Here is a 19,895-nt window from a genome sequence, read left to right as displayed (position 1 = left end):
CTTTAGTACTTTTTGAGGAAACTGGATATATGTTCAAATATAACCTTCATGATGAAGGTAAAGCAGATAATAGGAGGTGGTGTTACATATGTTGGAGTATAAAATGTGGGTGTGATCAAGGTATATGGAATATTTCTCCCAAAAAATGTTGTATATATTTGAAGGTTGGGAATTATTATTTAGTTCTGCCAATGAAAATGGATTTGTTCTTGGTGGCGTGTTACTTGTCAGGATGCCAACAACCACAGCTTCATGTGTTTTTGATTTGGTGACTTCAAACCTGAACTGAAATCAAGAGAGATCTCTCAGTTGTTGTTTTTCTGTGTCTGCATCAGGACTAAAAAGCTAATAGTCGATGTGATTTGGATTCAACACGGAGAAACATTGCCTGAAATTCTTGAAACCCCAGCCAATGCGCTACAGGTGACTTCTTTTAATATTATTTCCCCTTACCCACTGGCCCAACGGCCACCTTTTATTTAGCAAAGCAATATGTGTAATCATTTCACTTTGGATTTGCGTTTGCAACATAATGTGATAACTAATGTGTACACTTCTCCTGTAGGAATCAGAGCACACTAAGCTTGTAGAGCGCCGGGCAGTCCAGGATGCTCAGACACCAGAGGGTCTGAAGAGCAGCCCAGCAGTCTTGGAGGACAGCCAGCTGCCTCTCGAGCAGAAGAAGAGGAAGATCATGAGGAACCTCCGTAACCTGGAGCAGGCTGGCCTCGTCACTGCAAGTAACGCATTCCAGGACCTCATCAACGACATATCAAAGGTTCATAAGCAGCTCTTTTTTTTCTTTCTCCCCCACATCCAAAATTTGCACGCCTTCCGTGTTAACTTCTGAGCAGTCTGCCGGCTTCTACGTTTGTAAGTGCATCTAAAACCTGTAATTGACAGGACATTCGCTACCAGAGACGCTACAGACAGAGAAGGAAGGCTGAGCTCGTGAAGCTCCAGCAGACTCTGACTGCACTCAACTCAAAAACTGCATTCTACCAGGAACAGATGAACTACTATGATACCTACATCAAGACTTGTCTGGATAACCTCAACCGGAAGTGAGTTGTACCTTCATTTCTTACTCCCTCTCAGGATCAAGACTTCTACTGCACGATTCCTTTCACTATTTGAGGATATCTATTGTCTCCTTGCGTTCTGTCATTTGTGTGGATTGTTTGATGGATGCAACATTATTTCTCGTGATTTTACATCACGTGACTTTTTGTTTTTTCCAGGAATTCACGCCGATCTATAAAACTGGACAGCAAAGGAGACGATAAGGGCAGCAAGAAGTCGAAGGCCCATTCTCTAAAGTACACTGGAGCGAGGCTGCATGAGAAGGGAGTCATCCTGGAGATTGAAGGTCTTCAGACAAACCAGTGAGTTGAGTTGTTCACCTGTTGTTCTCTTTAGCACTGCTCCAACACCACCTGTAATTAAGTTTTTGAGATTTTTGATTGAAGTCTGCATGATCAAATCAGTTCCTTTTAACCAACGTCCTTGTTGCAAATTAGTGTGTATCATCTTAAAATGTTGGTCAAAAGTTAACCACCCTATCATGAGTAAGACAGAACAGTTTCCTAGTCTGCATTTAGTGCTAGCAGGGTCACTGTGACCTCACAAAACATGTGTGTGGCTATAAATCAAGATTTAATCTGCTAATAATGACAACATTTCACACAAATGCCTTGTAGCTGATAGAATGATGAAGTGATAAAAAAAAAAAAAAGTTCTGTCCATGATTCAACACCATAACTCAGAAACAGAAGGGGAAACTGTGACCACATATTACCTTTGGTCAGATACTGAATTGGTGACACTATTCTTGGGTGTCCACCTTGAAACTGTGGTGATTGTAAAGATCTTCTTTGCTGTTGGCTTGAAGATGTGTATAAGGCATTCCATGTTTTACAATTTGTAGCTTCTTTGCTGCATTGTTCATATTTGAAGCATTGTATACTGTCATGGCCACAACTTTGTGCCTTAAAATGTGAAGCTAAGTCACCCTTTCGACTAATTTACTACGAATGCGCAGCTCGAGTCTGTCAACACAGATTCAATTAGGTGATTTGATATTGTATTTGGAAAAGTACAAATTTCAAAATCATCTATAATTTTCAAAACAACTCTCTCATGTGTCCTGTTTGTCACTTTTATTGTCTTTCATCTCTCAGGTTCAAAAATGTCGTGTTCGACATTTCGCCTACTGAGGAAGTTGGAGATTTTGAGGTGAAGGCCAAGTTTATGGGTGTTGAAATGGAAAAAGTCCAGCTTCATTTCCAGGTAAATATTTCCCAAGTGCGTCAGAATTTCATGAAATAAAGCCGCTCACTAGTCAGCACTGAACTGATGACGGATGGCTGTATTTCCTCTTCCCCTCATTGGACTGCTGGCAGTTATTATCATAGAAATAAAGCCAAAATGACCCATGTCTGACTACAATAATGGAGACATTTAGTGATGAACACTGTGTATGTAATGAATATGAAAACATTATTTTATATATATATATATATATATGTATACACACAGCACACAGTGTTTAAATATGTATTTACAGAATAGAACAGGCTGTAAAGCTTGGGCCACGTTGTTGTGAGAATATCAACTATAATAACAGATGCTATCATTTATTTTAACAGTCACATTTATCTAAGGCAAGCTTGATTGTTTGAGTTTCTCATTGCGTCTCCCATATTTTGTGTCCAGGACCTCCTTCAGCTGCAGTACGAAGGCGTGGCCGTCATGAAGATGTTCGACAAAGCCAAAGTGAACGTCAATTTACTCATCTTCCTCCTGAACAAGAAGTTTTATGGAAAATAAATAAGTGAAGCACAAGGGGTGAGAAAGCAACAGGAATGGAGGAGGAAACAGATGGTGCCTTTTTACTGTACGGAGTTTGTTTGTTGTCAGAAAACGTGACGGGGTGAAAAACTGTGTTCTGTTTCATCTGCTTATAATTTGATGGATCGCACCAAAATGAAATGTTGTCAACGCCGTTTATCTCTTCTATATTTTTCCATTTGGTGATTGTAAATGTAATATATTTTTAAGAATTAAATTGTAATGGTATTCATGTTTTGTATGTAAAAGACGCAAAGAAACGCGTTACTGTAACCTTGTGTGTTGAAAAAAAACAACCTGAAAGGGTTTGATGAAAAGTTTGGACGAAACAGGACTGTTCAGAGCAACGTTCCAGCCGGCCTGCCTGGTTTAATGAAATACTGTAGTTTCCCATGTGCCTTTTAATTAACGCGTTTAAAGAAACATGCTTTAATAAATAAAACATTTAAACATTTTAAAAGCTACAACTGATATATTTTTAATACGTAGCTATTAATGCTCGAACAATGTGCATAATATATTACACCTGTCCAAAATGTCTTCTCTTAGTCGGACATCTATGTCGTCAGTATTTTATTTCTCGTGTCTTTTGCATATTTCTATCGGCATCGTCTTTTTCAGTTGGCCTGCCGACTTCCACTTGTTTGAGGGGAAAAGTATATTTTGGTCTGAAGATCAAAGGTCACTGCCGCATATTATTTCTCTGCAAAGGGGAGGAGATGTTCAGTGAAGAGGAGGCGGAGTGTCCTCACTGGCATAACGTGTTTAATACTTGACAGAGAAACACTTCAGCAACTCTTCTGGCAAACCAATGATTTCATCTCATTTGTAAAATATTTTGATACACAGTAAAAGCCATGCTTCACCTGGTCATGGGCTCATTTGTGTTGTTTTCTCTTCAAAGCTCGGCCCTCCCGTCCCAAAATGGTAAGTAGCTTTCTTAAACATAAAGTGTTATGTAAAACCTTGAACTCTTGACGGCTCATAACAGATTATAGGGTCGTTTTATATGTCTATAGTTTGCACAGCCTTGAATTCTGTTGCGTTTCAAAATCATTTTATATGACTGATTAAAAAAATAAATGTATGTTTAAGTAGTTTAATTGGACTGTTTATCCCAACACTGCATTGAATTGCTGCTTACATGTTAATGCATCAGGTGTAAATATGATTAAATCAAAATGAGCTGATCATTTTTATGTACTTAAGTAATATTAATAGTTGGAGAATTGGAGTATTTTTTTTTTCCAGTGCAGTCAGTATAATTACTTGGCGCCACAGGATACATTCTTTTAATACTGGATGTTGCGGATAAGTTCTTATCTATGAAAACAAAGAGAGACACAGTTCTGAAAGTGAGCAATTATAACCAGAATTCTGCATAGCTAGATCAAGTTAAATGAGAGAAATGTGCAGTAAAGTTGGGTTACTTAACCCTTTTAAAAGTGTGAGGTAGTCTCCAGTTGAATTCTAATTCTGCTGTGTTTCCTTGCGTGTCTTTAAAGGCTCCATGCCCCTCCCCCGGACATTTTCTGGTCACTTTGTAATGGTCACAGATGAGCCTGCAGACTACATCGACCTCTCTGCGCTGGACATTTTGAAGGATGATGCCGGTTCTGGCTCGGAGTTGGAGCAGGAGCTGGTGAAGAGACACGGCCACCACGACCACCACGACCCACACCGTCATCCCCACAAGCGCTTCACCGTCTCGCAGGAAACCAAAGCTTTTCTCCAGGGTCGCCTGGCAACGAGCTTTGTCCCGACCGTTTACACCCTCGTCTTCATCATCAGTGTACCCCTCAACCTTGTTGCCATGGTAATGTTTGTGCGTCACATCCGTCCCAGGAAGCCAGCTGTGATCTACATGCTGAACTTGGCTTGTGCTGACCTGCTGTTTGGCCTGCTCCTTCCCTTCAAGATCGCCTACCATTACCATGGCAACAACTGGATCTACGGCCCCTTCATGTGCAGGGTGGTCACCGCGGCGTTCCACTGTAACATGTACTGCTCCGTCCTGCTCGTGATGTGCATCAGCATCGACCGCTTCCTGGCTGTGGTTTACCCGATGAACTCGCTGACATGGCGCAGCCCTCAGACGGCCTCAGCTGTGTGTGCCGCCATGTGGCTGTTATCCCTGGGAGGAGTATTCCCTCTCCTGATCTCGGGGCAGACCATGCATTTATCAGACCTGGGCATCACCACCTGCCACGATGTGCAGGTGGTGGGAAAACTACGAGCCTACTACCTCTACTTCTTCCCCATCTACTCATCAGTGTTCTTCTTCATCCCGCTGTTCTTCACCGTCGTCTGTTACGTACGCATCATTCAGACTCTGGCGGCAGCCAATGTGGAGAACCGCTCCAGGAAGACTCGGGCCGTGGCGATGGCCGCGGTAGTGCTGCTGGTGTTTGTGGTCTGCTTCACCCCCACCAACATCATCCTGATGGTTCACTACGTTCAGCTGGCCCACAAGTCCAGTGACAGCTCCTACCAGGCGTACCTGCTCTCCATCTGCGTAGGCAGCATCAGCTGCTGTCTGGATCCAGTCCTCTATTACTTCGGCTCCTCTCAGTGCCAGAAGCAGGTGGCAGCACTGTTCAGGTGTAGACGACTGGCGCGGGTGGAGAGCGTCTCGGGAACACACAGCACGAGAACCAGCGAGTGGACAGACAGCAGCGGATCGTGCAAGATGGAGAGTGTGCAGACGGGCCTGGGGAGCCAATACAGCAAGCTGGTGGCTTAAATAAACAGACAGGAGGAGCACAGAAGCTTTTCAAACTTGCGCGCGCACACACACACACACACACACACACACACACACACACACACACACACACACACACACACACGGTATGTCAGAGGAAAGCAAACGCTCGGGAGTGGCTCAAAAATAAATTCCAAAACTCGTTTTGGTGTGTAAGAGGAGTGTCCTGTGCCTGGCCGTGTTGGATTTATTTGTACTGGAATTAGCATATTGGATGTATGACAGTTTACATAAATGAAGGATTCGTTTTTATTTTGTATTCGGAAAATATAACCAGCACTGTGACGGCGTGTGATGTGTTGAAGTCATTCCGCAGCCTCCGTAGCTGAACATTTTCAGCCATCTTTTTCAGCTTTTCATATCCTTATTTTCAGTGAATCATGTGAAATAAACTATCTGTGTATCTTTAATAATAGTTTTAATTTCAAAAACATTGCGTGTGATGTAGTAATAACTGCATTATTAAGACAAAAAAAACTGCTTTCTACATGATTTCCACATAATGCAAAAACATGTCATCATCTATTACAGTTTTCTGAAAGTACATAAGTAAGTTGAATCATTCATGAAACCAAAGTAAATGTGTGTAAAGTCAAGATAATTCAGTGAAAACAAATAACATTATATGCATGTTTTCTTAGCACAAATGTTGTCATGCGTCTCTTTTTTTTTTCTTTTTTTTATAGCAGCTCACTCTGTACTCTCTTTGTCATCGGGGCACAGCTCTGAAACACAGAAGAAAAAAAAAGGGACAAACTTTGAGACAAGAACAGACAGAAGAAAATACGACAGATTCCCTGAGCAGGATGGACAATATTGGCTCCATTTTCTCACCATGTGCATCGTACGTCCTGGAATTAATCCAGAAATCATGCATTTTTCTGTATGAAAACATAATGTGAGACCAATGAGTCCTTTTACAAACAGACTCTAAAAACATCTGACCAGAGGGCCAAAGTTTATCACCATTTCCCTTTACATAAAACGTACAATTTCCTCTTTTTTTTTTTTTTTTTTATAGTTTAAAACATTTTGCAGATCTTGCCTTAACTTAAGGCTCTTGCACAGGATCGCACCTCCCCCACTGAGTGTGTTCATAAATTCAGAGGGACAGTAGTGGCAGGGCAACAACCACAGGGAACTGTGTTGTTGAGCAGTAGACTGCTGTCCCTACTGAGTAGGCTACTATTTACCTAACCCTTCAAACAGAAACTTACAATGTGGCTTGGAGCAGATCAAACTTGCGGTCATGTGTAATCTTATTAATGACCTTATCTTTGGCACTCCTTTTACATTCTCTCATTGTTCATGTGTTATTGTATCTATCGTAGTGTATTGTGCTGCACTGTAGTGCTGGCTGAAGCTTTGTTTTGATGACATCAGGTCACCAATCTGTAAGAACCTGCTCGGGAAGAAGGATGACAACTGGCCCATTATCTAACTCTGGCTCATTTACATTAATGTACAGGGTCCCTGGCAAAGAAAATCAATAAACGTATGATACTTCACGATGCAATATCTCCACCTTGTGGCAATTTGTGTAAGTTGCTGTGTCCAGTAAAGGTCTTTAGTCACATTGTTTTGAGATACAGCCATCGCGGGTTACTGAGTAGTTCTTGACCTGTTTTGCCGTCGTAGCTGTGCAAGTTCTCTGGGAAGTTTAGGCACCCGACTTGTTTCTTGAAAACTTCAACATCGTCGGGGTCTATTTTTCCTGTCCTTGCTGTGAAGCAGAAGGGAAAATTCAAAAGTAAGCATGCGAGTTTAAAGTGTGTGGAATGTGTGACTAAGGTCAGGACTTACTGAACTGCAGGATGTATCTACCAGTGATGTCCCCATTTCGAAAGGTGTCTGTCCACAGCAGACAGTCAGAGCAGGTCTGCAGGATGTGTCCTTTGTGGTCCGACAGGTTTTCTTTAAAAGCAGAAAGACTGATTAGCGTACAACATCCTTATGTTTGTCACAGTCTGAAGAACAACTGTCTGCCTTGCATTTGTCCGCACGTAGCTGTGTGTCTCACTTACTGCGAAATGTGGTCGCAAGTCCTGACACTGTTGCATTTACCTCCCCCAAAATACACCGGTCACTGAGAAACGAGAGGTTGCGACAGAATTTGGTTCGTGATCTTCAAATGTCATATTCTGTCTAAAAATATCAACTTTTTTCATAACACAGTGAGACAAACTTGTATATGTGAGTCTGTGTAACATATTTAGATAATGACCCAACTCACAAGCAACGATCTCCCCATCGTAATGTCAAAATTTGACTGTTAGAAGTGGGAGACAAGTCTACCCAGGAGCTTTTCAGAGCCTCCAGTGCATTGTGGTACGACTTGGGGTCACCGGCTCCCACGACGTACACCCATTTTCCAAATACCTCGATGCAAAAAAAGATGGAACTCTTATCTCACGACGTGGACGGACACGCTGTTTTAAATAAACTCGGGCAACATTGGAGTAAATAAGACAGAACAAAGGATCATAAGCACAACTTACCAGTTTAGGGTCTTCCGGCATGAAAGGTTTGATCAGGTCCTTACAGTCCGGTGCAGATGCAGCGCTGAGGGATGTGAGAGCCAACAGAATTACAACAACAGGCAGACCCATGGTCAGAAAGAGGACGCTGCCGAACCTGCAACTGCAAAACTTCTAATGCTGATTAATTTTCCCTCTGGGCTTTCAAACAAAAGAAGCTGTTGTGCAAGTGCTAAAACGGGGGAGGAGGGGTGTGTGTGTGTGTGTGTGTGTGTGTGTGTGTGTGTGTGTGTGTGTGTGTGTGTGTGTGGGTGTGTGTGTGTGTGGGGGGGTTCTTTGGGTCAGCACTGAAAGACGGTCCTCTGTTGCCCACACCACTGCTCCTGAATAAACTCCGGCAAAATGCCACGAGTTGTCCTGGACCGTGGAAATCTTTAGAAAAGGGACCCTGAAGCAGCTTTTAATCAGTAGAACGACGGTTGTTTCTCTGCGGGACAGTGTGGACTCCTTGTGGCAGCAGTTTTTTGTCTCTCCCCATGACAGCGACGTTGCCTGGCAACAGCCTTTGTTTGTGTTTCAGAGAACAGAGGTGAATTTCAAAGGAGCTGTCGTGGTTTTAATGAAGCACGTAGTCTTATCACGTGTCTGGCAACTTTCTTTTCTTTTGAAAGATGAAGACATGTCCGTGCCCGACACTTTAATTCTGACTAAGTGCAGGAATAAATGACAACAGCACAACAGAAGAAGAGCTAAGTTTTTATTTACCACACACAACCAGTGGAAATAGTTACTTACAAATATTGCTAAACGGATTTAAATGTGGCATTTAGATGGATTTATAAGCCGCCAGACTTGAGACTTCAGACCAAAACTAAAATGACTACACCTTGCTGACCTTAGACCTAATATGACATGACATTAGCAGGCCTTGAACTCTGTTGCTACTGGAACTGTCATGACAACAAATGAAAAATTACTCAACAGCACGACATTCAGGTCACATCACAAAACTATTTTGTCCGTGCTAAGTTGGATTTGTTAAGGTTGTTTGCATTTCTGAGCACTGCTTTACTTTGTAGTAGGCTGAGTCACGGCCGCAGTGTCATTCGTATTCTCTGGAGAAGGTGAGACTTGCCTGTCGTCTGGACACAGATCTGAAATAGGAGGAAATGATGGCCATTTACTTGATAATTGCTTTGGATGCTGGGAAGATGCGGAGCTGAAATTAAGGCTGACCTGTGCCTCCAAAGTAGTACTCTGGGAGGAAGCTGAGACATTCTGCCTGCTTCTTGAAGGTGTCCAGCTCAGAAGGCTCCAGACTGCCGGTCCGTGCTTTAAAAGAGGGGCCAGAGAAAGCCGGGGGGGGGGGGGCAAAAAGTAGAAAGACATTTAAAGTAGCATCTCAAAGTATTGGACGGTATATTGTTACTCAAATGATTGATGGAGGTTTAAAAAAAAGAAAAACAACAACTTACTAAACAGGAAAAAGTATCGTCCCTTTGACTTGCCGTCAGGGAGGAAAGTTGTGTCTTCAGACAGGAGGCAGTCACTGCAGGTCTCATAGTACTTCCCATCATGATATGAAGTGTGACCATTGATGTTAACTGTGAAACATCAAGGAAAGTAACTTCCACATGGATCTTGAAGTACCCATAATACTGATAGTAACCTCTGAAGATTAAAAGAAGGGCAAAAAAATAATACCAAAAAGGTATAAAATATTCAGATATTAGGAGCCCTGCATGACTGTCTTCTTAGGAAATCCACCTACAGCTTGGTAACAAGATTTGGCTGCATGCATCACCCACATCACAGAGAGACATGGTGAGTCAGGGTGTAAACAGAAAAGCAATATAGTCAGGATTTTGACACATACAAGTGGTGTGACTGGTCATTCCTGAGATGGTGCCGTTGGCTACACCCTGCAGGCATTTGTCTTCATTTCTGGGATGAGAGAAAAGGAACAACAATCGGCGTCAGCCCTTTAATATCATTTGTAAGTGCGACAAAAACTGAACATGTGTCCTTACAGGCGGTCGGCCCAGTAGATGGTCATGATTGTGGTGTCCGAGGAAGCCGACAGTTCCAACCAGGAGCTGTTCAATGTCACAAGGTCGTTTTTCAGGCCAGGCTGATCCCACGACCCCACGTGAAGCACCCACTTTCCATAGATCTGCCACCCACACAGGCAAAAGATCCACACAACTCATGACTGGACTATTTGTGTTAGAGAGGGATTAGACTTTATTTCCCAGTACAATACAACAGTGTCTGATGGAGGTAGGAATAAAGTTATATATATATTTTTTTTAGCTTGCAATCATTGTTTTACTACTTTAAAAAAAGAGATACAAAGTTCATTTGTGATCTTGAAAACTGTTTTTGAACGCCAAAAAAAAACGGTCCAAAAATGTTGAAGCCAGAGAAAGATAGTCCTCAAAATGTCCTTTAAAGGACAAGTGGAAGAAAGAAAGTGGAAACAATCTTATCCCATGGCAACTGGGAAACTTCATCTGCTGAGGCGTTTGCTTGCAGCATGAGCGGGGGATTATTTTAATTACTTAACACTTGTTTATTTCCAACTCGGATAGTTTATTTGTTAGTGATTGCAAGTTAATTAGAAATTGAAATTTCAACTAAAAATCTAAAGTTTCTTGATAAAAGCACTTAAAATAACTTTACATTAGGTACGGTAGAGACAAGCTGCATTCATGTGCGCAGGTAACTAGATGTGCTGGAGATTTACTGATGTAAAACTAACACCTCCACAGATGCATCAGTGCAGTAGGTTGCAGTAGGTTTAGTTGTTAACAGGTTTAGTTATTTTTAATGACACTGGAGCAAATTTTAATTGAAAATATCACCAAAACTAAAGTCAGACATTTTAGGTATATGAACACACTTCAGTTTGCTCCGAGCTCAGTCGCACACGACCGGCCCATAACAAATGATCACTGATACTCACAGGACTGTGGCTGTCCAGTACCAGAGGCTTCACCAACTCTTTACAGTCCAGTTCAGATGCGGCACCCAGGGAGGTGAAAGCCAGCAGAGCAACAACCAGCTGTGCAGCCATGGCTCAAGACAGCAGGCAGCCAGAGAGCAACACTAATGTCAGGATCCCGCCAGCTAGAGACTCCTCAAAGGAACTGGGAGAAGTGTTCGGTAACAGTGGGCCGGGCCACACACACACACACACACACACACACACACACACACACACACACACACACACACACACACACACACACACACACACACACACACACACACACACACACACACACACACACACACACACACACACACACCCCTCTGGGTAAGATGTGTTTTCACTTTTCACATCCAGTGTGTTTTCACATCCAGTCAACTGGGCTTGTGTCCTAGTTATCTCGTTACATAATGGCCATCTGGCAGAGTCTGAATAGCAAGACTAGGGGGCGTTTCAATGTGAACGCCTTCTTGCACAGACACACACACACACACACACACACACACACACACACACACACACACACACACACACACACACACACACACACACACACACACACACACACACACACACACACACACTCACACACACATTCACAGAATAGCAGAAGAATAAAAAGAAAGACACAAACAGAGAAGTATCTCCAACTCCTCATTTCTCATTTCAGTAACAGCAATGGCTTCAAAACATTTGGGTTTGCTATTTGGGAAAACGTTCTGCCATGTGGGGTGGAGACCAAGGATGGCAATCAAATGGCCATTTCCCAGACAGGGACGTGGGTGACACTTTGGTAGCCAAATGGGAACACAACTGACTTTTCGATTGGCAAAGAGGAACTCGGTCTTCGGTCACCGAATGGGAACATAACTGATAATTGAGTGTCAAATAGGAACTCTAACTTTATGCTAATTGGGCCTAAAGCTGCCATGCCGACTACTCTGACCAAGTGAGTCAAGTTCAGAAGGTGTGTCCAAATGACACCTTTTCAAATGCTCACATTTTCTCAGACAATAACTCGAATTGGCTGAAAGCTGGACCGAATGTCCCAACTTGGAACCCAGAGCCTATGACGCACACACTCCATAGACTTGATGGGATGCTAACTTCTTTCAGGAGCATCCGTTCAATGGGGAACCAGGTCAGCTGCGTACAGCAGCCTCTATTGTAATACATACAAGAATATCAATTCCATACCAACACATCAATAACAAGTCTGAATTTGGGGTTTTGACAGTCATCCCATTCAAAGCATTTCCAAATGGCAAGATATTGCGGCAATGTATCATTTCCTAATAAAATGCCATTTGGAAATGCTGGTTTCCAAGTTGTCACCTTGAATGGCATAAAAATGTCCAAATTGCACTCACTGATGTGGAAAATCCAGCTCGTACATTCAAAGTATTTTCAAATATCAAGATATTAGAAAATAACTAGAATCTATTATTTGGAAAACCTCTTAACGGGATGACCAGGCTTCCCAGTAGTCAACCTGAGTCAAAGAAAAGTTCACAAATAGCACCTCAAGTGGCAGAAATGTTCCCAATGACACCCCAAGCAGCAATTCTCAAATTACCTTCCCCCAAAACAACTTTGAACCATGGTGGTCGGGACTTGCTCACTCGCTAGTCCTTTAAAGGAGAACCAGGATGAGGAGTAGAGCCTGTGTGTGATGCATCTGCACTTTAACATGTAACTACACCACCTGTTTGGGGGTATGACAACTGCGACTTTTTTTTTTTTTACTTGACTCATGCCCGGGGTACTCTGGCAGAGAACCAGCAGGAGGAGGGGGCATCAGTAAAGCCCATCCTCGCTGCAAGCACACTCTCCCCGTGTTGTGTAACCACACCACCTGCCCAGGGTTCGATGGTTAGTACTTACATTTTGACATTCGGCATTCTTTTGAACCGAGTCAGGTTTCCCAAATGTAAACCCACACCCTGCCCCCGACGAGTTATAATCTGTGTGTGATCCTTGATTCATGATGTCTTGTCTTCTTCCCTCAGGGTCTGCACTGGTCTGATTGAGTTGAAACCAATTAAGAAGGGGGAGAAACCTCGGTTCACTGTCTTACACCTTCAGGCCACTGCAGCAGTTTTTGTTTTGTGACTGATTAATTAAGGTTACAGAGATGACACCAGATTCAACGACCATTTGTTGGCCGATCTGAGTGACTTCCCTTTTTGTAGTTAATTTTGGTGGGCCATCAGGTTTCTCTTGTTGTCAATGTTTACTGTGGTTATTTTCTATTGAATTACGTTTAGTGAGAGGAATATTTTTGCTGCAACTACTTGACTCTTGGTTATGTTGGACCTCTTTTGCAGAAAGCCTTTTTGGGATTGTGACACACTCCACATGGAGTGCCAGTGCTGTCTTACATAACATGCAAGACTACTTCCCCGTGGAAACAGTTCAGAGATTTATTGTTCTGTTTTTTTTTGTTTTGTTTTTTTTTGCTAGAGGGAACACATCATTACTAATCACAATGGTAATACTTTATTTTGCTGGAAATTCTTTTGGATACATAATCAAATAGTCCCTCAGAGAGATAGTGTTGAGATGTGATTAAAAGCATGCCTGGTTAAATTATGAATGAAAAAGGGTATAAATCTGCTTTTTCCATTCAGGCAAAACAAATGGCGCAACAGCTGTTTTCCAAAATGTTACAAACTGTTGCCCTGGACAACATGAAAACACTAGTATTGATTAAGAACAGGAATGCATGAAACAATCAGCTTGTCCACAATCCCGCTTACCATCTCTGACTCCCAAAAACAGTTGCGGTAACAAATCCCCTACTTTGTTTCAGACTAGCCTGAAAGTACAAGTAGATTGTTTTAATGCCAAACATCAGCATGCAAACACACAATGTCATTATGATTTAATAAAAAAAAAAAAAGTTGTTCTCTCCACATTTGACAGGACATCAGAGAACTTGAACTCATTGTTCTTTCTTTGTTGCATCTGTGTCAGCCTCCTTCTCATCAGGACACAGGTCTGAAACACAGGAAGAAAATGTAGTTGAGAAATCCTTTGTTAAATTAGGCACACTGGTTACTGTTGAGTGTATAGATGGAGAGATGGAGAGCGATAGCAGGGCAGCATACCTGTGTTTGTTCCAAAGTGTAACTCTTCTGGAAAGTTGAGGCACTTGGCCTGTTTCTTGAATTTGTCTTGATGAGAAGCATCCAAGGTTCCAGACTTTGCTGGAGAGCAGAGAGCAGAGAGGTTAAAAAAACAAAACATCTGCAGTTTGAAATAAATTGATTTAACGGAGTACTAAATTTCGAACATTTTTTGCTCGAGAAAAGCCGTTTAACAGTTAAAGGTAAACTCACTGAAAAGGTAGAGGTTTCTCCTTTCTTTAGTTTGCCCATTTTCCACCGATACCGACTGGTCTGTCCACAGGAGGCAGTCAGGGCATGTCACCAGATGCCTTCCAATATGGTCATGAGTCGAGGCGTTAAAAGAAACTGTAGACACAGAACAGAAGGTCTTATGCATTTGAAACTTCGATAGATAAACCAGAAATACCAATATTATACTTCACTTACATGTCACCTTGGTTAAATTTGTAGAGAAAATGAAGTTGACAGCTCCTTGAAAACATTTTCCATCTCTTGAAAGGAAAAGTAAATATAATAAGCACATAAAAAAAACTTAAGAACCAGTTACTTTGTACACTGTCTGGAAGCCTTCAAAGTCTTAACAGTCACAATCAAAAGATCCCCAATTACATTTTGTCTCCGTAGCGCATGGTCATTTCATTGCTACCAGGTATGGGTGCGATATCCAACCAGGAGCTGTGGATAGCTCTAAGTGCGTTCCGGGCAATTCCATTGTCTGATGTTCCTGTGTGGAATATCCATTTCCCACAAATCTAGACAGAAATGAGCAAAATTAAAATCCATTCTCAAATTTTTTTTACACAGATCTGACAATCATGTGGAGTAGCCTTTGAGATACAGTTACAGTGATCAGTCTTCAAATTACGAACAATACATTTTACAGATACCATTAATTAAGACACATGTTATTGTCTGAATGTAGGTTCAGGTCAGCCTAAAAAAGGAACTGTCACAGTGAGCTTTGAGTCACCTACTTTTTTTTTTATTGTGGTGGTGTTTTGAAGGGATTCTGCGAAACTCAGACGTAAGATGTAAAACAGTGACTCTTCAACCAACACTACAACTGAAAATTCAAACGTTTTAATTGCAGTCATATTAGGTTGCTTATTTATTTTTATTTTTTTTCCTTTTAGCTCATGGCTGTAGTTCTCAAATCCCAGATACTGGAGTTTCAAGAAGGCACAACAATGTGAAAACACAAAAATAAAAACTGCAGCAATTGGTGTACAAATTCTGTTTGTGAGTTAGGTTAGGGTAATGCATGCAAAACCACAAATGTGGCCTCCCAGTGTTGAGGACTTCATACCTTGGTTGGATCCACCTCAGTTTTAACCAGGTCTTCACAGTCTGGATCAGATGCAGCAGTAAGCGTAAAGAGCCCCAGCAAAGCTAAACAAAACTGAACAGGCATGATTATAAGTCAAATGGCTGTCTGCTTGCTGCCACTGCGAGATCAGGACAAGTGAAGTCTTGCAACGAGTCTGGTGTGAGGCTAGGCAGAGGAAGATTTATATAAGAGATGGTGGGGGAGGAGATTCTGGGGAGACAGCTTTCAGCCACATGTGTGGAGAACAGGCGTGTGTAATTTATGACTCATAATGCTGCACACAAGAACTGTGTCCGTTTTTAAATGTGTGAAAGATATTTGTGAGCTGTTGATTCATTTAAGAGTTAGGTACATTTTATTTAGAAAATCTGTGACGTGGAAAGAGAGTGAGTTCTGCCACCTGGTGGGTGCTGTGTGGCGCGGAGAGAGACGTGTTTTCTGTCCTTCAAACTTGAACATGGCTTTCAGTGGAGTGCTAAAAAAAAGAAAGAAAAGAAAACCGTGATCATTTACAGTCAGAACGGACGGTCTCTGTTGAAAAAAAACAACCTACTGGAACTTTTCTCAGTGAGTTTGAATTGTCTCTGAATAAGAGGTAGTTTGATTCTCAAGGAAATACCGTGGAGTTCAATTCTGGCGGTGATACGCCAACAGCTGGCGCCGCCAACTAAGCAAGTTACATGTGAAATTGTACATGCCTGGTCGTCTATGAGTTGTAGTTAGCCTGCTGTAACATTGTGTGCAAGTAATGCAGGTTATATAAACTTTGTAGAGGGTGTGTGTGTTTCATCACCGAGTCTGCGCAATGCAATGCGCTGAAAAAAGGTTTTCCTCTATAGTCGCTCGGTGGCGCGGTGTAGCCGCCATTTTGAGGCTTCGGGAGAGTCCTCTTTCTTTATTCCCTTTGAGACACTCCTTATCAATGTTCTTGATTTCTTGAAAAAATAACTTCATGAGAAGTAACTAATGTGATGCAGCACGATAAAAAGAGAGAGTTGAATGTATAATTTTTATGTTACTTTGACTATTTCAAACAGGTCAGGTATTTTCTTTAATGGTGAATGATTCAACAATGATCCAGTATATGTATATATATATATATATTTATATATATATACACACACTGTATATGCCGTTATTTTGTCCTTTAAGAAGATTATTGACCATTAATATATTTAATTCTGTCAGATACATTTTTCGCGGTGTCTGTGTGTGATGATAGTATTTCTCTTCCTCTGTGTGTTGTGCGTTTGAGCATAGAAAGGAACATCCCATGTACAAAGATCGCGATCTTGTCACACATAATCTGCAGACAGCGCTGACAGGAACGGGGCTGTACGGAGGTAACAGTCAGTAAGTAAACAAGTGAATAAGAATCACTGAGCTTAAGAAGGTCCTGCTCGTGGAGAAAGTGATGCCACGATTGATACCACTCTTCTGTCAAGAATAAAAATTTAGCCAGCAGCTGATACGCTGAATTTTGCATACAAACTGGAAACAGGCTGGAGGCGTCAAAAGGTAACAATATCCACCTACCAGCACCTCTAATCCTCAAGTTATATTTTGTTTCTCTTTTATCTTAAGTCATACAAAACAGAAGAGTAAAAACAATTGAGTATAGCTTGTAGCTTTTCTGTGTGTTGATCTGAGGCTCTCTTTTGCAGGATTTCCCTGTTCACAATCACAAAGGTCACATCTGGAAGCATTCTTTCATCCTTGTTCAAGAGCAATGAATGTCCCTCAGTTGTAGCAAGGAGGGAAGGACCTTCTCTTTTCCTAAACAAATCTAATGACAGTGGCAGGATGAATCTGGGAACACAGAGTCACTTCTCCTTTACATACCCGGGTTTATCTGGAGGGTACCTGGATTAGCGGCATCCCTTTGGCCTCAAGAGTGTTTCTTTAACCTTTAGACCACTACTGCCCCCAAAGTTCTGCCACACGGTGAAAGCTGCAAAATTGAAGTGTTGTCAAGGTTTGAGATACTGCTGCACGACACGGGGAGCAGATTGAACCACAACACACCACTTAGAAACATTATTTGTAATGTAAACACAATCGAATGTGTCCCGAAGTCCTGACGAAGGAAAGAAACGGACACTTCGACGAAGGGAAGAGAAGCTTTATACCAGCATATTCAAAACCCATGAAACTTCTCTGTGTATTTACAAAAACATAATACAAGAATAAAAAAGAGAAAATGAACACATCACAAATGGAGTCCCACATACTGCCACAAAACAGAAAACATGATCCAATTTACAAATGCATCTTCTTGTATTCCCACATATGGCTTCAATTTAACACAAAAAACCCGAAACAAAACATCTCTGTTCAGTTGTGATGGTGCGTCATCGGTCCATCGCTCCCTTCCGCAGTATTTCTCTCCAGATTTATCCTTAAATAATAATAATAATAATAATAATATCAAATACACATACAAGACAGAGGAGCTACATTTGTGAGCTGTACACTTTGCAGTAAGGGAAGGGAGAGGAGAATGTTCACAATAATATTGACCCTTTGTACATGATGATCGTCCATCTTGGGCAGTGAAAAAGGTTTAAAATAGTGATTTAAAAACAAGCTTATTTTAGCTTTCTGTACCAACTTTTCATATCATACTAAAATCACAGTTTAGCCGGATGACAATTAAGTATGAGTGATCACAGGGACTTTATAAGCTTGCAGTTTAATAATCTGATTTTTAACATTTTATGTCTAGAAAATATGGACTTTTGTACCCATTCTGCCACTGCGACTCCTGGATGTAAAAATATTGAATAATGTGGATCCAGATTTAAAGCAGTAGAGATTAGAGAGGCCTCGGCTAACAAAACCAACAAATTATGGAACCACCGGTTAAATTCAACTCAATTAAAAAAAAAAATCAATTCTCTTTCGCTAACCCTTTCTCAAATGCACCAATGCAGAGTGTAAAGGCCCTCAGAAGCTGTCTCGGTATACCGCTCGCAACGATCGCAACACAAGTGTTCAGTTAAACACAGACAGATGGATATGGCCAAACCTTCAGCCTCTACTGTACTACTGGGTATTAACCTTTGTGCAAACCTTCCCCAGTCTTATCCTGACTCTCCAATTAAATGACAGTTAGCATAGTGACTGATCTCATGGTACTTAAAGGGAGACTAGGGAGCCTTTGACAGAAGAAATAACACATTCTCCCTCTCAGTTCACAATATATATTTTGCTTTTACAGCCCTACTTGGTCTGGTATGACTAGTAGCTTTCGGTTGCTAAATGCTTGTTAATGTAACACACTTTATCCAGATATTACTTGATAATGGACCGATTTTATGCACTATGTTTTAACATTTACCACTTTTACTTGTGGCAACAGAAGCTACTGTTCAACAAACGTTAAATAGTCTTACTTTAACCCTCGTGTAAAGTTTTTTTTTTTCCCCCCCTCAATAACAATTCAAAGTAATTTCAAAAGTAATTTGTGCTGAAGCCTTTCTGTAAATTACAATCAATAATGAATCTGATCTGCTCTTGATTTGCCTCATGGTGAGAGAGAGTGAAACTTCTTCGACCCCACAGTATAAAACATAAAACGCAATGTTAGTGGTCTTAAAGATTTAAACAACCACAAATGCTGAAAAGACTTCACAAATATTCGCACAAGCCTCAACTAAAACCTCCGGGCAATGTGATTATGATATGTCTCTACTTTTCTTCTGACACTGGACAAAGTAATTTGTCAAGAAAAGACAGAAGACAACCAGTTAAATTAACCAATCAATCAATCAATCAATGAAAAAGTGCCGATTTAGATTCTCGGGAATTCAAACTTTAAGATATTGACACTTTGTTTTCAGCGTATTGAACTCTGATATGATGCAAAAGGCAAAAACATCTGTCTGTAACAGGAGTGTGCACTGTCTCATACACACTGTATGCAAATATACAAATAGTTCTCCCTCTGTGTTGTTTCAATTTTGGTTCCTTTGTACAGTCTCATAGTTGCAGAGGAAGAACTGATGAATGTAGCAGTCACCACTTAGAACGGGAGAAGAAACAGGAGAGAAGAGACGTGGAAAGAAACCATGGAGGGGAGGGGGGCGGGGGGGGGGGGTCGTAGGAGGGTGCCTGGGGTGACTGTCCCGACTAGGCAGGTGGTGGTGGAGGAAGAGTTACTGGCCTCGATGACATCACATCCCGTCTCTGCTTTTCTCCAATCCACACCAGGTTACTGAGCGACTGACCAAACCTGCCTCCAGGGCCTTCACACGCTCATCGTCATATTTGGTGAATACTGCAGACATAAAGGAGAAATAAATAAAGTGTGACTGTGCATGTGTGTGTCCACGAAAGAAAATGTGGCACTATT

The 19,895-nt window shown here is 41.6% G+C and overlaps 5 protein-coding genes across 7 annotated transcripts in view; 2 read left to right on the top strand and 3 right to left on the bottom strand.

The window, feature by feature from the left end:
- The window catches only part of iqgap2 (IQ motif containing GTPase activating protein 2), a 34,493-nt gene extending 31,183 nt beyond the window's left edge, over positions 1-3,310 (top strand). For both annotated transcript variants that reach the window (XM_069709554.1, XM_069709553.1), the window contains 6 exons: positions 336-423; positions 566-778; positions 904-1,064; positions 1,242-1,385; positions 2,181-2,289; positions 2,716-3,310. In XM_069709554.1, the coding sequence (XP_069565655.1) occupies positions 336-423; positions 566-778; positions 904-1,064; positions 1,242-1,385; positions 2,181-2,289; positions 2,716-2,829 (829 nt within the window). In that variant the 3' untranslated portion in view covers positions 2,830-3,310. The remainder of the gene's footprint in view (positions 1-335; positions 424-565; positions 779-903; positions 1,065-1,241; positions 1,386-2,180; positions 2,290-2,715) is intronic.
- Positions 3,311-3,410: 100 nt separating this feature from the next.
- Positions 3,411-5,749, top strand: f2r (coagulation factor II (thrombin) receptor). Its single transcript, XM_069709557.1, has 2 exons — positions 3,411-3,777; positions 4,356-5,749. The coding sequence occupies exons 1-2, from the start codon at positions 3,708-3,710 to the stop codon at positions 5,591-5,593; spliced, it is 1,308 nt and encodes a 435-aa protein (XP_069565658.1). The 5' UTR covers positions 3,411-3,707; the 3' UTR covers positions 5,594-5,749.
- Positions 5,750-8,834: 3,085 nt separating this feature from the next.
- LOC138627217 (saxitoxin and tetrodotoxin-binding protein 1-like) lies at positions 8,835-11,297 on the bottom strand. Its single transcript, XM_069709411.1, has 6 exons — positions 11,057-11,297; positions 10,122-10,264; positions 9,968-10,035; positions 9,567-9,695; positions 9,328-9,423; positions 8,835-9,245 (listed from the first exon to the last, which is right to left on the bottom strand). The coding sequence occupies exons 1-6, from the start codon at positions 11,165-11,167 to the stop codon at positions 9,160-9,162; spliced, it is 633 nt and encodes a 210-aa protein (XP_069565512.1). The 5' UTR covers positions 11,168-11,297; the 3' UTR covers positions 8,835-9,159.
- A 2,269-nt stretch (positions 11,298-13,566) lies between these two features.
- Positions 13,567-15,709, bottom strand: LOC138627218 (uncharacterized). The gene is made up of 6 exons (XM_069709412.1): positions 15,521-15,709; positions 14,824-14,966; positions 14,641-14,705; positions 14,425-14,559; positions 14,194-14,292; positions 13,567-14,083 (listed from the first exon to the last, which is right to left on the bottom strand). The coding sequence occupies exons 1-6, from the start codon at positions 15,623-15,625 to the stop codon at positions 14,028-14,030; spliced, it is 603 nt and encodes a 200-aa protein (XP_069565513.1). The 5' UTR covers positions 15,626-15,709; the 3' UTR covers positions 13,567-14,027.
- A 1,939-nt stretch (positions 15,710-17,648) lies between these two features.
- Positions 17,649-19,895, bottom strand: part of LOC138627222 (single-stranded DNA-binding protein 2) — a 52,978-nt gene continuing 50,731 nt past the window's right edge. For both annotated transcript variants that reach the window (XM_069709419.1, XM_069709420.1), the window contains one exon: positions 17,649-19,820. In XM_069709419.1, coding sequence (XP_069565520.1) covers positions 19,791-19,820 — 30 coding nt within the window. In that variant the 3' untranslated portion in view covers positions 17,649-19,790. The remainder of the gene's footprint in view (positions 19,821-19,895) is intronic.

Source organism: Brachyistius frenatus, unplaced genomic scaffold (genome assembly GCF_029030835.1).
Source record: "Brachyistius frenatus isolate BFR_SWC_R1_liver_20210118 unplaced genomic scaffold, ASM2903083v1 Contig_83, whole genome shotgun sequence".
NCBI classification, from domain to species: Eukaryota; Metazoa; Chordata; class Actinopteri; family Embiotocidae; genus Brachyistius; species Brachyistius frenatus.
This window is presented reverse-complemented; position numbering and strand designations above follow the sequence as displayed.

Bases quoted from the DNA above. Each gene is read 5' to 3' on its own strand.
- f2r (XM_069709557.1), top strand. From the start codon at position 3,708: ATGCTTCACCTGGTCATGGGCTCATTTGTGTTGTTTTCTCTTCAAAGC. The intron at 3,778-4,355 runs GTAAGTAGCTTT...GTGTCTTTAAAG, and splicing joins GGCCCTCCCGTCCCAAAATG to GCTCCATGCCCCTCCCCCGG.
- LOC138627217 (XM_069709411.1), bottom strand. From the start codon at position 11,167: ATGGCTGCACAGCTGGTTGTTGCTCTGCTGGCTTTCACCTCCCTGGGT. The intron at 10,265-11,056 runs GTGAGTATCAGT...TGTGGGTGGCAG, and splicing joins TACTGGACAGCCACAGTCCT to ATCTATGGAAAGTGGGTGCT. The intron at 9,246-9,327 runs GTCAGCCTTAAT...CTCCTATTTCAG, and splicing joins GTACTACTTTGGAGGCACAG to ATCTGTGTCCAGACGACAGG.
- LOC138627218 (XM_069709412.1), bottom strand. From the start codon at position 15,625: ATGCCTGTTCAGTTTTGTTTAGCTTTGCTGGGGCTCTTTACGCTTACT. The intron at 14,967-15,520 runs GTATGAAGTCCT...ATTTCTGTCTAG, and splicing joins CTGAGGTGGATCCAACCAAG to ATTTGTGGGAAATGGATATT. The intron at 14,706-14,823 runs GTAATTGGGGAT...TTTCCTTTCAAG, and splicing joins ATGCGCTACGGAGACAAAAT to AGATGGAAAATGTTTTCAAG.